We start from the raw sequence: 14,642 nt of genomic DNA, 5'->3' as shown, positions 1-14,642 counted from the left end.
ATTTTAAATCGCACAACTCAGATTGTTCAGATGGAGTTATGTGTTTTCTTCTATTTCTTTCTTTTATCTTTCTTTTTTTTCTTTTTTATCTATCTTACTGTGTTACGGCTTGTTCAGATCAGGAGTGTTGTGTTTGTGGTTGAAACACTATCAGATAAAAACTGAACTCAGATATGAGCATCCCCTGCTTATAAGGTCTCATACTTTGTGATGTCATGAGGAGCTAAAATATAATTCTTTCTGCTGCTGGAGACAAAAGTTTATAGACTTCTATTTTTTATTTAAACACTTACAAACAATTCAAGCATTATTTATCATAAAAGGCTTAATTGAGATTAAAACAGTTCTTCCAAAGTTTCCTGCCAAGCAAGGCAGCCATCATGCTGTTGCAGACAAACAACACAAAATCGCATATATATCATCTATCTACCATGTTTATCATCACATAACTACAACACTTAAATAAAATCACATGTTATTATCAGTAACAACCATTTGAAAGACCACAACCCCAATGTACCAATATTAGAGGGTATCCTCTGACATCACGGGCAACACAATAAACTCAGCAAAAGCATTTGATGGCTGGGCTGCGTTACACTCTGAAGTATGCTTTCTTACACAAGTCAGATCTTAGACAAGCTGTGTATGTGCAGTTAAAAAAATACAGTTTATTTCACTAATTTACATTGGTGTGTTCTGCACAGTTTGATCACAGTGTGTGGTGTGTGTGGTGTGTGTGTGTGTGTGTGTGTGTGTGTGTGTGTGTGTATTTTTCTGTGTTTGATCTGTGAGTTCTTTGAAGCAAACATGCCCCCCCTCTCCACCACTTCTGCTCCTCAGTAGAGCAGATGAAAGCCGATATGTGTGATTTAGAGTCCACCCGCTTGTTTCCACACGCTGCCCATTCAAACCAATGAAAAAGGAGGATGATCTAATATTGTGGCAGTTATGATACAATCACAAGCCTGTGCTTCCCATTTGGAAGACTGAGGAAGAGAAAGAACACCCGCAAGGACGTGGGTCATGTTGTCCATGCGTGCAATGAATGTGTGTTAGTAGATTAGATCTATTAGAGACAGGGGTTTTTGAATTGAATGTTTTTGTAAACATGGAGGGCGGGACAGAGGAATATAACAGTGTGCATGAGTGTGAGTCAGAAAAGAGAAAGCATAAGGATTTCAGTGAGGGAGTGAAATGTGACTGGGGTGAAGGGGGGCAGGTGGCCGGCCTGCTGTACACCAACCAAACCCACAAACAGCTGTTCATTTCTCAAAGCCCCCTTGTGCCCCCCCACAAGCATCAATTCTTTCTCTATACACGCTATATCTATCCCTATCCTGCTCCACCTCCACCCCCACCTTCTATCCAAAGCTATGGTTTGTCTCCAGTCCATCCAGCCATTTCTCACTCCGCTCCAGCTCGCCCACTTGATCAGGTGCCAAAATGAGGACAGGGGACACAGCTGGTTCACCCATACATTTCTCACATTCTGCCCTATAGACTCATAGCTTGCAGCATTAATATAATATTATTACTCTGGTAATGTTTAGAAAATAAAACAGTCTTGACACATCCTTTTGCTCCTTAATGCCAGTAACACTGAACTTTTCTGGTATTTTTATTATATAATAATTAGTGATTTTCATAGAAACAAAGCAAGTTATAGAAAACTGATATATCAGCATCCCTGACTGCATGCTACTCGAAATCCAAAGGGTGTTGCTGTAATATTGATCATGTCTTTCCAGACAGTATTTACATCTCACAAGTGCGCTGCTGATCCCATTTGCAGGACATAAAAAGGTCAGTCCGTTCTTCCCCTACAGTCCAGATGGTAAGCTCACTTGCTGGCACGCAACACACGGCCCACCAGCAGGAAAATCAACCCGGAGACGAGCTCCAGAGGCACACCGGCAGCCGCCACCATGAACGACAGGCCGTAGAGCACCGAAACCTGTGCATGTGGACATGCCTCCCCTCTCTCCTGAAGGACGTAGCGCTTCACCTCCACCACCTCCATCCACAGTACGTAGAGCAGCAGCATGAACAGGAACAAGCAGGCTGGGGAGTGATTTAAAGAGTATCAGAAAGACAGGGAGACACAGATAGAGGCTATCACTGCTGTGAGTAACACCAGAGGAATGCAGCTCCTACTCATCTCGACTGTTGCCACAGCAGCAATGTTTAAACCTGCTGTTGTTATAGTGACAGTGCTGCAGAGTGACATCTGCTGCTCTGTGTGTCATGTGACAGGTATGAGCAGCTGACAGCAGCAGCCTCAGCAATGGCTGCAACATGTGTTTATGTCTTTCACTTATTCCCCATAGGCAGAATATTTCACACTCCAGATAAATACTATGGCTATGAACTGCACATGTACATAGACTAAATTTTACCTGCAGCGATAAGGAAAGCACCGCCCAGCTTGTACAGTTTGTGGCTGATGAAGGGGACACCACAGACCAAGAGAAAGCCTCCAGTTAGAGCTGCGACCAGGCCAAGGATAATCAGTACAGTCCAGAAACCCCGAAACACTGCAAGAAGTACAAGGACACCATCCGATCCCGGTCACCTATCCATGTATATGGCATATTTAATGTGGCATTTAAGTGACATTACAATTAAAGAAATAGGTTTTAGACGTTTTTGTTAAACTTAAATTTTTTTGCCAAGAGTTTGATAAGATTAATACCTTTCTTATATGTCCATTAAATACTGTATGAAGCTACAGCCAGAAAATCTCACTAATTAACGTTAAACCTAATTTGTTTAATATCTACAAAAACAAAAAGTCTGGACTATTTCTTGGCTGAGTGCAGTGACTTCTCGAATTAAACAAACGAGATACAGCATCTTAATCAGTGAGCTTTATAAGTGCTGATTTATAAGGCGGATTTTGGCACTTTTGGACTGAGCCGGGCTACCTGTTTCGCCTCACTTGCAGTCTTTATGCTAAGCTAAGCCAACCTCCTCCTAAGTTCTCATTCAGCTCTAGACAAGAAAGTGAATGTGTATTTCCCATTCATGGTGGGTATGTTATTGTCAAATATAATTATTTTGAAGCTAATTTGGCTTATTTTAGGCCATATATAAATAACAGATTCAGTATTTCTCTATCAGAATTGTATTTTCACCACACTACCCACGACCCCAGTATTATAATATGAAATTCATGTGTGATGAAAGAGGAAACATGAACAGAATCATTGACCTTATTGCATTCCTGTTCCCAGTCATTTATATGCTCCTTCAGTCAAAGTCATGGCCCAACACCCTCTCAATGTTACAGTCTAATGTTGGTAATTTGGTAATTTGAGCTTATTTTACTGTTATTAATTGCCAAATGTAAATTGTTTTTTAAGTGTGTGTAAGGAAGTGATTGTAAAAAAATATATTAAATCATTTGGTGTTTTTATGATTGTGGTAGCAAGTTAGTCCAGACTCCACGTGTTCTGTTGGACTAAGATACTTTCATGCTCATCAATCCATTCAGTGAGCCCTCATGCCCTGTACGGAAGCATCTGCATTCACTAAGTTATTTCACTTTCATTTAACAGTTTTATCGTTGAGTTTGTCACCTGTCTGTAAGCATGTGAGTGAGTGTGTTACCTGCTGTAGCATCATAACTTGGATGAGGCACCTGTCCAAGTGCAACAGGCAGAGGGAAAAGGTAACCATGGATGCAGACCTTGGATTCTGGCTGGTTTGCTACATGAAAAATAAAATGTAAAAGAATAAAATGAAATAGATTAAAGAAATGCCTAAACACATTCTTCTTGCTCTCCTCCTGTTTATTTTATTGAAATTATAGACATTGTTCACTTGTTAGCTTGTCAAGCAGTCCACACTGCCGAGCATGAGACATGAAACCACACTTGACAAGTCCCAATAACGTTTTGCCGGCTCAGAAGCCCTACATACTGAAGAGAGTGGCCAGGACTGCATGTGCTGTGGGCTCCACCTGAAACACACAGCGCCAGAAGAAGCCCTCATGGTGCAGAGTGAGAGATGGAGCAGAAACAGTGACAGCTTCCACTAACAGGATCTAAATGAGAAAAAGAGACAGACTGCCATCAGCAGACAAACAGAGAGACGGACGCTCAAATGTCTGAAGATGGATGAACCTTAATCTCTGTCGGCTTTGTCAACACGTCTTTGCTAGCCACTCTGTGTGATTCTGTACTTCAGTGGTGCCACGGCATCAAACGTGGTTCTGATTATGGCCTGCTCGTCTGTGAGGTTTTCAAGTGGAACTCATGAAACACGCATGAGCGGCACTCTCCATTTGCTTGTCAAAAATATGATTGATGGTGCTGAATAACACACAGCAACTTTAATCATCCCCTTTTATTGAAAATGAAAGACTTTGTTGTGCTGTGATGGTAGGGAGGAGTTCACAGGGGGATTAGCTTTTATAAATGTATCCCTTACTTTACATTCTGTGAACTTTCTCACAAATGTGGCATGAAAGAACAAACTGGAAAATTTAAGGGGCACTGAGTTTACACATGAAGAACTGTACTTTGGTTTAGGCATTAAAAGTACATTGGTTAATTAAGGTCGAGGTGAGATTGTGGTTAAATGTTGATAAACACGTTTCACTGCTGACTTTTTCTATATTAAAGAGATAACAAACTTTCCCTAGCCTTAACCAAGAGCTGTAAGTACCTAACCATGAAAAAGTTAACTAATGTGTTAGTCAGTGCAAGTCATATCTTTTTGCAAGATTGGATAAAACAAAGGAATTACGCCAGTGAACATTTTATTGACATGGTCAGACATTCATGCAACTTTCCAGACATGGTAATATCCAACATTTTGTCAATATGTTAATCCAGTCTGCATTAGGTTACTTACTAAATTTATTTGCTGATTCAGATTAGTTGTATATAAATGTAATTTCTAGGAAACAGGTGTGGGAATGCACTTTAACGATCGTTGAACAAGATAAACATTATACCTTCTCAACATCTGCGTGTTAGAATTTCTGATTGTGAGCATGTTAGCATGCTGAAATTAGCTTTTTTTTAAAGCATGGCTGTAGACTGTTAGTCTTGTTAACAGAAAGCTTACAAACTGGGGGCATGATGTTTGAAAGACATGGGCAATTACCACACATAGAGGGTCTGACAAAAAGATTCCATTGGCCCGCATTATGGGAAGTGCAGGATCTAGTGCTTTTGGAGCTTGACCCATATTAAAAGTCACTGAAGTCAAACTAAAAGTCAGGATGTATTCACCTCCGCTACAATGCTTTGAACCATTCTGGTTCAAATCTGTTTCATTTAAGTACCCTAACTTTATGTAACCGCAAGAATAAATTATTTTCGTACCTCTTTAAATAGCCTATAGTGGCATAGCACGCACACCTCAGTCTACACAGCATCTAATCAAGTTCCACACTGATATTTTTCTCACATGTGATGAAAATAATGAACTGCTGTGGCTATTATTATACATATTTATTTAGCTGGAGGTTACCGACCAATTCTGAGAACAAGCAGTAAGATTTTCCATCATTGTACGTAGTGACATTTATGTGCACACATGTATCTCTCCTACCTCAGTTCCATTGGCATCTTTTTCCCCTCTAAGTTTTGTTTGCGTCTGCCATGTATATGATCCACAGTTGTCACTGGCCACCAGCCAGTAGTCTGTACCAAAGGCTAAGAAGAAACACAGAGTCCCCACTGCCCCAAATATCCCTCCAGCCAAGGTCGCAGCTCCCACCCTCATAACTCTAGCCTAAATCCTCCTTCACTGTGATCTGTCTCCTTAGCTTTCAATCTTCAGGTCAGTTACTCTTCAGCTCCTCAGTGTCCACTCTGCAACCCTCTGCCCAGCCCCAGTCCTAAAGACAGCTTGGCTCTCCCAACCACTCCCTGGCATGCTGGGAACTGTGGGGAAAAGAAGCTTCAGTAACTGAGGGGGTCAGGCGGGGGGGACAGGAGATATTTTTGGAACAGCAGTGAGCCTGTCCTCGTCAAATTACTGGTGGGTGTGCTGCGCATTTATAAAGGAAACAAGAAGAGGCAGGATTGGTTTGTGCTTGTGCTTATAATGTGGGCAGTGAGTATCAGTATTTATGACTGCAAGGTATTTCTAAGCTAGGCGTTACACTTGGAGTGCCACTTTGAAAATGAATTAGACTAGAGATGCAAATGACCCTCAAACCTCCACCAAGGGTGTTCAAGAGGTGAAACATGGAGCTAAGCAAAGCTTTGTAACTGACAAATTCTCAAAATGATAAAACCAGAAGGTGAATTATTTTAACCACTTTACAAGTTTTAATTGGAAGGTATCCATGAATTTGCTAAATCCTTTTATCAACCCAGTCTTTAAACCCACAACTCTACAGCTAAATAAATATGAGGTACTTATCATTTTATGGGGCCATTTAAAAACGACTGAACACACTGAATTCATTCGTTTACATTTCTTGTCCCCTCTTTCCGTCTTTCTCACAGTCTGTCTTCACTGCTGCTTCTCATTCTCCAAAACAAAGCTGATTTGTTTCTTGGGGGCTCTTTCCACAGGTGCTTGGTGTTGTGGAGAGATCTGGTCCTCTCTGGAAGCTGAAGATTTTGGATCCACTTGACCCGTCTGAGCAGAGGCTGCTGGGACTGATGAGTCCTGGAGGACAGGCCTCGGGCTTAAGGAGCACACTGCCAAGAGAAGCGAGGCTACAATGAGCTCAAGACCCACAAAGTCAGAATCGTCACACCATAGATGTCAGGGACAAAGGTCAAGAGGTAAAGAGAGACAAGGGACAATGCGATGATATGTCTATTCACAGCCTGTGGATTTTAGTAAGTTCTGAAAGCTTGAGTGAAAGCAGGAGTAGAGAAACAAAACTAGAATTGTGTATGGATAAAAAAAACATTCCTGCCATCCATTAGCTAAGATACAGTCACACAAAGAAACAACATACATTAATACATAGCCTACATATCATTGGGACCTGAGTTTGGGATAGGTGTAGGTCGGAAATTTAAAGGAAAAACTGCATATTTTGTTAAATATGTGGTGTACACTCACCGGCCACTTTTATTAGGTATACCTGTTCAATTGCTTGTTAACACGAATAGCTAATCACCCAATCACATGGCAGCAACTCAAAGCATTTAGGCATGTAAGCAAGACAACTGTATGCAAGACAACTTGAGCATCAGAATGGGGAAGAAAGGTGATTTAAGTGACTTTGAACGTGACATAGTTGATGATGTCAGACGGGCTGGTCTGAGCATTTCTGAAACTGCTGATCTACTGGGATTTTTACACATAACCATCTCTAGGGTTTACAGAGAATGGTCCGAAAAAGGGAAAATATCCAGTGAGCGGCAGTTGTGTGGACAAAAATGCCTTGTTGATGTCAGAGGTCAGAGGAGAAAGGGCAGACTGGTTTCGAGATGACAGAAAGGCAACAGTAACTCAAATAACCACTCGTTACAACCAAGGTGTGCAGAATACCATCTCTGAACGCACAACACGTCGATCCTTGAAGCAGATGGGCTACAGCAGCAGAAAACCACACCGGGTGCCACTCCTGTCAGCTAAGAACAGGAAACTGAGGCTACAAATCACACAGGCTCACCAAAATTGGAAAAACGTTGCTGGTCTGATGAGTCTCGATTTCAGCTGCGACATTCAGATGGTAGGATCAGAATTTGGCATAAACAACATGAAAGCATGGATCCATCCTGCCGTGAATCAACGGTTCAGGCTGCTGGTGGTGGTGTAATGGTGTGGGGGATATTTTCTTGGCACACTTTGGGCCCTTTAGTACCAATTGAGCATCGTTTAAACGCGACAGCCAACCTGAATATTGTTGCTGACCATGTCCAACCCTTTCTGACACAGTGTACATCTTCTGATGGCTACTGCCAGCAGGATAATGCACCATGTCACAAAGCTTAAATCATCTCACACTGGTTTCTTGAACATGACAATGAATTCACTGTCCTCCAATAACCTCCACAGTCACCAGACCTCAGTCCAACAGAGCACCTTTGGGATGAGGTGGAACGGGAGATTTGCATCATGAATGCGCAGCCGACAAATCTGCAGCAACTGCGTGATGCTATCAAGTCAATATGGACCAAAGTCTCTGAGGAATGTTTCCAACTCCTTGTTGAAAGTATGCCACGAAGAATTAAGGCAGTTCTGAAGGCAAAAGTGGGTCCAACCTGGTACTAGCAAGGTATACCCAATAAAGTGGCCTGTGAGTGTATATTTAAGGTCTTGAATTGTCTTTCACTTTACCTGTGTGAGACCTGCTGAGTCCAGCTCTCACTCTACGTGAGCCATTGAACTCTCCATCCTCCCCCTGTCACAATGGAAGTATACAGTAAAACATACTGCAGGCTGGAGGACAGTCTTATATTAAATCAAACTAAATCTTAATATTCTGTTTAAATTCAATGATAATTTTTAAGTAGAGTGGCATTTTTTTTGACACAAATAATGATGCTATATAAAAATAAAGACCCTTTTATTTCAGATAAATGTCATTCTGTTTACATTATCATGAAGTGATTTGATAAGAAGTCATTAGAGTTTATAAATATATCTGAAGGCATTTGCTCATAAAACATAACATAAATGTTTACGATAAAATAATTTATGATTTTCAACTGCCTGATGAATTTCAGGTAGCCTTTTTTACCCTGCAAAGGGTAACAGTATGTAGCATTTTAGAGTTGAGCCCCTTCAATCGAAGTCTCACTTCATTTGTTGATATTCTACCTGTTTAAAATAAAATACGATTTAGAGAAAGTGAGACTGAATGACTTGCAAATGTATGCTTGTGAGTTTAGTACCTGTGGCCAGTGTGTGATTGTATTATACGTGTATCTCTCTGCCAGACTCTGGTGTCTGTAAAGAGGCTTCCTTGTTCTGTCCATGGTGGCGTCCTGGTGCAAAGTGTGTCTGCTGTAGGCTTGTGTCTGCTGGGATGACAACACATAGCCTACATGAACCCAAATATTAAATAAATGAATAGTACTACCTGTAATGTACAATCAATGATTCTTTAATCAAACAGAGATACACAAGCTGTGAAATTACCTTGTTGTTGAAGTTTTGAAGATTTCTGGAGAGAATACGCCTGATGCTGTCCATCTCCTCTGGTAAGAGGGGGCGGCTGTGGGACCGAGGGTCCACTCTAAAAGTGAGGCGTGAATAGTCACATCTATAGCCATAAGGGTCATGAAACCTTCCTTTGTTTATTTAGGACCCTTTGGGACTCCTACTATGAAAAACGCTGGCATAAAGTACATAAATGTTTCCTCACAGTGCTGGCGCCTCCTCGTCTCCCCTCTGCTCCCTTCTCTCCACCTCCTGGTAAACTCTGAGGATGCTGGAGGCAGCCTGGTGATCCTCACGGATCAGGAAACGACGAAGGTACTTCCTGTTGAACTGCTCAAACCTCTCTCACACACACACACACACACACGCACACGCACACGCACACGCACACACACACACACACACACACACACACACACACACACACACACACATTAAATACATTACAGTAACCAGTTGACATTATTATGAGTCCTGATTGTGGAAAATGACCAAGAACCTTTGCATGTGGTATTTGCTGCCACCTACTGGTAATTTCAGGTCTTATTTTTATGCAAATACTTGGAAGTGGCGAACAGAATGAGAGGGTGAAGTAAAAGTAAAACGAGCAAAACTAACTTGTCTTTCCAGTAGTGCTGCCCCCAGTACCCAACCACGTCCTCTATTCCTGCCAGCAGGTGATCAATGAGCTAAGAGGAGACATAATGTGAGTATGTCATTCATAGATTTGCTTTGACTCTACATATACTTTTCCACGGCACCAAATGGTCTTCTTCTAGTAAATAAGTTTAAACATTTACTTATTTACAACAGCGCTTTTGCCTTTATTTGGTAGGAACAGACAGGAAGTGTGGGAGAGAGAGGGGGGATGACACGCAGCAAAGGGCCACAGGGTGGACTGGAATTCGGGCTGCTGCAGTAACGAGCCTTGTACATGGTGTACATGCTCTAACAGGTGAGCTCACACACTAATTTGATAAATAATAAAAAAAAAATAAACCTATAGCTATAGCCTAGATGTTGGTTAGTTAAAAATGTTAACCTTGTTATACTGAGATAATGTCATTTAACGAATACATATCACTATGTACTATTTTTTACTATAAATACAGTTGAGGTGTATTTTGCACCTGAATGAATGATTTATTGAACAGACATGAATTATTTTGGTATCTACATTCCTATCACTCAAAGTTGACTAATTACACCTGGATTAAAGCATACTAATACACTGTACACTGTATTCCCTAAAGACCAGCACTCTTTTTCTTACCCTGCTGTGGATCTCCTCACTGACAGTAGGCAGAGCTCTCTTCTTCCTCTTCACATCCAGCAGCTCGACAAGAGGCTTAATGGTCATCCCCTGGTAACCAGACAAAACTAAACTCAACAAATAGTACTCCATAAAGCCAAAAACGTGCAATGCAAAGAAGAAAAACTACTATCTGAAAATATGGGTCTTCCATCAGAATCTGCCACCTGTACAAAGACAGTGAAGAGGATGACCACTATGGTAGTTGTGATGAAGAGTCTTTTCTTTGGGAAGTCATCAATCAGGAAAACGAGGGAGAAACAGATTGCCCCTCTCAGGCCTCCGTAGGCAATGATGAACTGATCTCGAAAGGTCACGGCGTTCCTCCGGAGCTTGTTCACCACAGCAGTCAGCAGGAGGACACCTTCAGAGGAGGGGAAATGTGTTGATTCCACTGTTTTCGCTACTGTTTATCAAGCTCCTGGCCAGAGCATCATTCTCAGCATTTTTAAAGTTCAGGAAAGATTGTTTAAAGCTACCTGTGGCCCTCCAGACAAGGCAGAGCAGCAGTGTGGAGCAGACAAAGGGCCAGCTCCACATGTGGACATCCTGTATTGTGGACACGCCCAAGAAGATGAAGATCAGGGTTTCACTCACGCTGCTCCACATCTTCAGGAAGTACTGGATGCTGGTGTTGCTGCGCTCGGACACATTAGCCTCGACATACTGCTTCATGGTCACAGCGCAGGTCACAATACTGCATAAAGGGGTAAAAAAAGAAAGATTTTACTATGTTAACACAAAAGGAGGTCTTGGAGTTGAAACTCAGCAGCACTCACGCCATGATGCCGGAGAGGTGAAGCATCTCTGAGGTCAGGTAGGATAAGTAGGAGTAGAGGAAAACAAAGAGTGGGGCGATGACCTGGGCTCTGGAGGTGAAACGTGAAGTGAGGGCTGCCACCAGGCCAAAGAACAGGCCCACGAACAAGCCACCGAGGCCCACCACAACCACCCTGCACCCCCCCAGCAACACATCCAGCCCCGACACTGATGGCAGACGGAGGAAGGACTCAAACAGCTTATAGAGCACCTGGGAGGAAGAGAGAAGTGTTATGCACAGAATAAGATACTTAATTTTATTTTGAGGTCACCTGGTGACCACCGATACCCTCACCACAGTAACGGCGTCGTTGAGCAGCGACTCTCCAAACACCAAGATATGCAGCTGTTCGTTCACATGCATCTCCTGGAAGACAGAGAGCACGGCCACCGGGTCGACGGCGGCGATCAGAGAGCCAAACAGCAAGCAGTGGAGCAGAGAGATGTCTCCCAGAGAGCTCTGGGCCAGCAAACACACACCATAGAGAGAAAGCCCGATGCCCAACACGTTCCATAAGGTTCCCAGCACCGCATACCTGGAGATACATACAGATACAGCAGCTTTACAGGAAACAGGATTCACACTGCTTGGCAAGGTGCTTATGACATGAAAGAATACTTAACAGCACTTGAAACCAGATGTCCTTCATGTAACCCGTTCATTGAATACTGACATATTATTACTTTAGTTTATATGGCATTGACGTTTGGAGTCCTGTTTCTGGCTACCTGATGAATGTTAGTCCAAAACGTACGCTTCATTTACCTCTGTTTTGCACTCCACTAACTGGAAAGCCAGATAACTAACTGGCTCTTCAGCTGCTAAATGTTCCAATATGTTCACAGGCTAGCCGCTAACTTTGTCTGTCTGCTGTTTAGTGCTGGTCAGGTACTATACAGTCAGTTTATCAGAACTTTTTTTTCTGAGAACCGCTGCCTGATGTCTGGAAAAACTGAGACTGAACCAAATCAGGCGTGGGCCATAAAATACAAAACCACGAGTTGAAAGATGCAAAAACCCTCACTAGAGCTGAGGGGAGCTGCTGAGTAAGGTGATCATTCTCTGTAGGTTAACTATGACCCACCCTAGTGCATTGTGTGCATGCTAACATGCTCACAATGACAAGTAACATGCTGATGTTTAGCAAGCATATTGGTAACCATGTTCACACACAATGTAAACAAAATGTATAGTTAAGACAAATGTCTGGACATATACAGGCTATATTAAATATACAAAGGCTATACTAAGTTTTTAAGACACATTGTGACTTGATAGTGGCACTAGGTGAAAAGTCAGGGGATGATCAAAATCATTAGGAAATATCCTCAAGGATATTTGATTGTCTGCACAAAATTTCATGGCAATTCATCCAACAGCTGTTGAAATACCTCTATGTGGACCAAAGTGATGGACTGACCAACAACACTGCCATCCCCAGAGCCACATAGCTCGTGTGGCAAAAAAAAATGCAAGTAGCGTTAAACAGATAAATTATATTTTCCCTTCCATTTGACAAGAATATTTATTTTTATCTGATTGTTTCAGGGATTTATTGGTGCTTTATATACTGTATAAAAAATATACAGCCAAATTTATGATGCCACTTCTGTGTAATTTGTGTAGAATGTGTGTATATTTTTATTTTGTGTATATTATCTCTGGTGAAGGTTGCTCTTTTAGGTACAATCTATGACAACAATTTTCCTCCATCAATCTGAATCTGAATTTAACAGTTGGGTGGAAAATGTGAGATGTGTGTGCATTATGTATATTTTATATATATTTCCCTGTAATTAAAACTTCTTTGGCACATTTGAAAACATATTCCCAAGTGGAATATTTAATTTTGAATAGTTTTTAACTCTGTCTACTAGCATGTTAAAAGGGTATAAGAAATAGTATATTCAACAGTTTGTGCACACAGACTCACACATGCTCAAAGAAAAAAACATTGAGTGTACCAACCAAAGGATAGTGCCAAGGTTTTCAAAGAACAGCCTCCCTGGCAGGAAGTATCCTGCATCCAAGACGATGGGCGGCAGCAGGAAGAGAAAGAAAGCATCAGCGCTGAGAGTTGGAGGAGCAGAGTGGCGAACACCATAGATCACCCCTCCAACCAGGAGGCCCACCATGATGAGGAGACAGCTCTCTGGGACGACTGCTGGGACTCGACCTGACCAGTGGAAACCTGGAGGTTAGAGACAGAATATAACGGAACATCATGCTAACTGGATTCAACATTGCTGTGAGCTGCAAGAATGTTTACTCGCTCTGAACATGCAGATTAGAGAAGGGTTTTTTTCCAACAGCATCCTAATGTTGGCTTTTCAGCTGAACTCGTTTGAAGCTTACCCAGCTTGGCCAGTGAGGCCAACATGATCCATAGCACAATCTCAAAGGGAGCCTGCACATGGTGATAGTCCATGCTGAAAACCCTCAGAGCAATGGGAAGATCCACAGACAGGCTGCCATCGCTGCTGTTGATGCCCAGCAAGGGGGGCAGGTTGTGGGGCTGAGGGAGCTCAGGGGTCAGAGCCAAACACACAGGCCAGAACAGGCAGGCAGACAGCAGCAGAGAGAGAGTCCACAGAGCAGCCATTCTGCAGCCATGCTGGGATAACAGGGGAGAGAGACAGAGAGAGAATAGGCCAGGGGTTACGGAGATAGAGGGAGGGCGAGCAGCACACACTCATACATGCACGTATAGGCCTACACACAAAACAACCTGACCGCAACTCATGCAGCCACTAATGTGCACAGGAATCCCTGAGCTAGCAATGATATCCAAACAGTAGTACAGAGCTTCACACACACACACACACACACACACACACACACACACACAAGCTTAGGCAAACTTTGGGGACGCATGTAAAAACTACTCCTCTTCTGGAACACCAGTTTCTAAGTGGTTTAGAAGGAAGATACCACCTTTGACAGATTACAAATGACACACAATGAAAATCACTTAGTGTTTCAGACACAATCATTTTTTGCTTCATTTGATATTATACCTTCAGTTTGAGTATCATTCAACGAGTGTTCAAGGTCACATCGTACACTCAAGTCCTACTAGAAACCTACTTTAGAGGAGTTGAGAGAACACTTCATGTTTTCCTTTTTTTACCATGAAAAGCTTTAGGTCTGCCAGTAATAGTTATCAACTAATTTATTGATTATTTTCTTTTGCATTCAACTGATTATGTGTTTGACCCGTAAAATGTAAACCATAGTGACAAGTGCTCATCACAAAGGAGTGATGAAAGGGGTCCGATGATTATATTTGATTATCACTATTGTCTTGGATTGGTTTATTGATTAATCATTCAGATCTTGTTTGTTGCTAATTACCTCAAACTCAAACTAAAACCTTAAGATGGGTCACTAGTAAAACTTTTAACTTTTCAGTAAAACAAA

At 42.1% G+C, this 14,642-nt stretch overlaps 2 protein-coding genes across 2 annotated transcripts; both read right to left on the bottom strand.

Moving 5' to 3' along the window:
• Window positions 1-247: 247 nt before the first annotated feature.
• LOC119888184 (transmembrane protein 182-like) lies at window positions 248-5,903 on the bottom strand. Its single transcript, XM_038698661.1, has 5 exons — window positions 5,566-5,903; window positions 3,925-4,048; window positions 3,613-3,711; window positions 2,400-2,537; window positions 248-2,064 (listed from the first exon to the last, which is right to left on the bottom strand). Exons 1-5 carry the CDS (start codon window positions 5,737-5,739, stop codon window positions 1,844-1,846), a joined length of 756 nt encoding a protein of 251 aa, XP_038554589.1. The 5' UTR covers window positions 5,740-5,903; the 3' UTR covers window positions 248-1,843.
• A 518-nt stretch (window positions 5,904-6,421) lies between these two features.
• On the bottom strand, window positions 6,422-13,824 carry LOC119888979 (sodium/hydrogen exchanger 2-like). Its single transcript, XM_038699804.1, has 13 exons — window positions 13,578-13,824; window positions 13,191-13,413; window positions 11,517-11,757; window positions 11,182-11,432; window positions 10,882-11,099; window positions 10,570-10,766; window positions 10,364-10,453; window positions 9,709-9,779; window positions 9,296-9,430; window positions 9,070-9,166; window positions 8,823-8,951; window positions 8,266-8,329; window positions 6,422-6,668 (listed from the first exon to the last, which is right to left on the bottom strand). Exons 1-13 carry the CDS (start codon window positions 13,822-13,824, stop codon window positions 6,478-6,480), a joined length of 2,154 nt encoding a protein of 717 aa, XP_038555732.1. The 3' UTR covers window positions 6,422-6,477.
• Between the last annotated feature and the right edge of the window lie 818 nt (window positions 13,825-14,642).

This window comes from Micropterus salmoides, unplaced genomic scaffold (assembly GCF_014851395.1).
Source record: "Micropterus salmoides isolate LMB-PRFRI ecotype aquatic unplaced genomic scaffold, ASM1485139v1 Ms_hic_scaffold_5, whole genome shotgun sequence".
NCBI classification, from domain to species: domain Eukaryota; kingdom Metazoa; phylum Chordata; class Actinopteri; order Centrarchiformes; family Centrarchidae; genus Micropterus; species Micropterus salmoides.
Note: the sequence above shows the minus strand (reverse complement) of the source record. Positions and strands in the feature narration are given on the sequence as shown.

Coding starts and splice junctions, on each gene's coding strand:
- LOC119888184 (XM_038698661.1), bottom strand. CDS start 5,739: ATGAGGGTGGGAGCTGCGACCTTGGCTGGAGGGATATTTGGGGCAGTG. Junction 3,712..3,924: donor AGTCCTGGCCACTCTCTTCA/GTATGTAGGGCT, acceptor TTTTTCATGTAG/CAAACCAGCCAGAATCCAAG. Junction 2,065..2,399: donor TGCTTTCCTTATCGCTGCAG/GTAAAATTTAGT, acceptor ATCACTCCCCAG/CCTGCTTGTTCCTGTTCATG.
- LOC119888979 (XM_038699804.1), bottom strand. CDS start 13,824: ATGGCTGCTCTGTGGACTCTCTCTCTGCTGCTGTCTGCCTGCCTGTTC. Junction 10,454..10,569: donor TCTTCACTGTCTTTGTACAG/GTGGCAGATTCT, acceptor TCTGGTTACCAG/GGGATGACCATTAAGCCTCT. Junction 8,952..9,069: donor TTCAAAACTTCAACAACAAG/GTAATTTCACAG, acceptor TTGTCATCCCAG/CAGACACAAGCCTACAGCAG.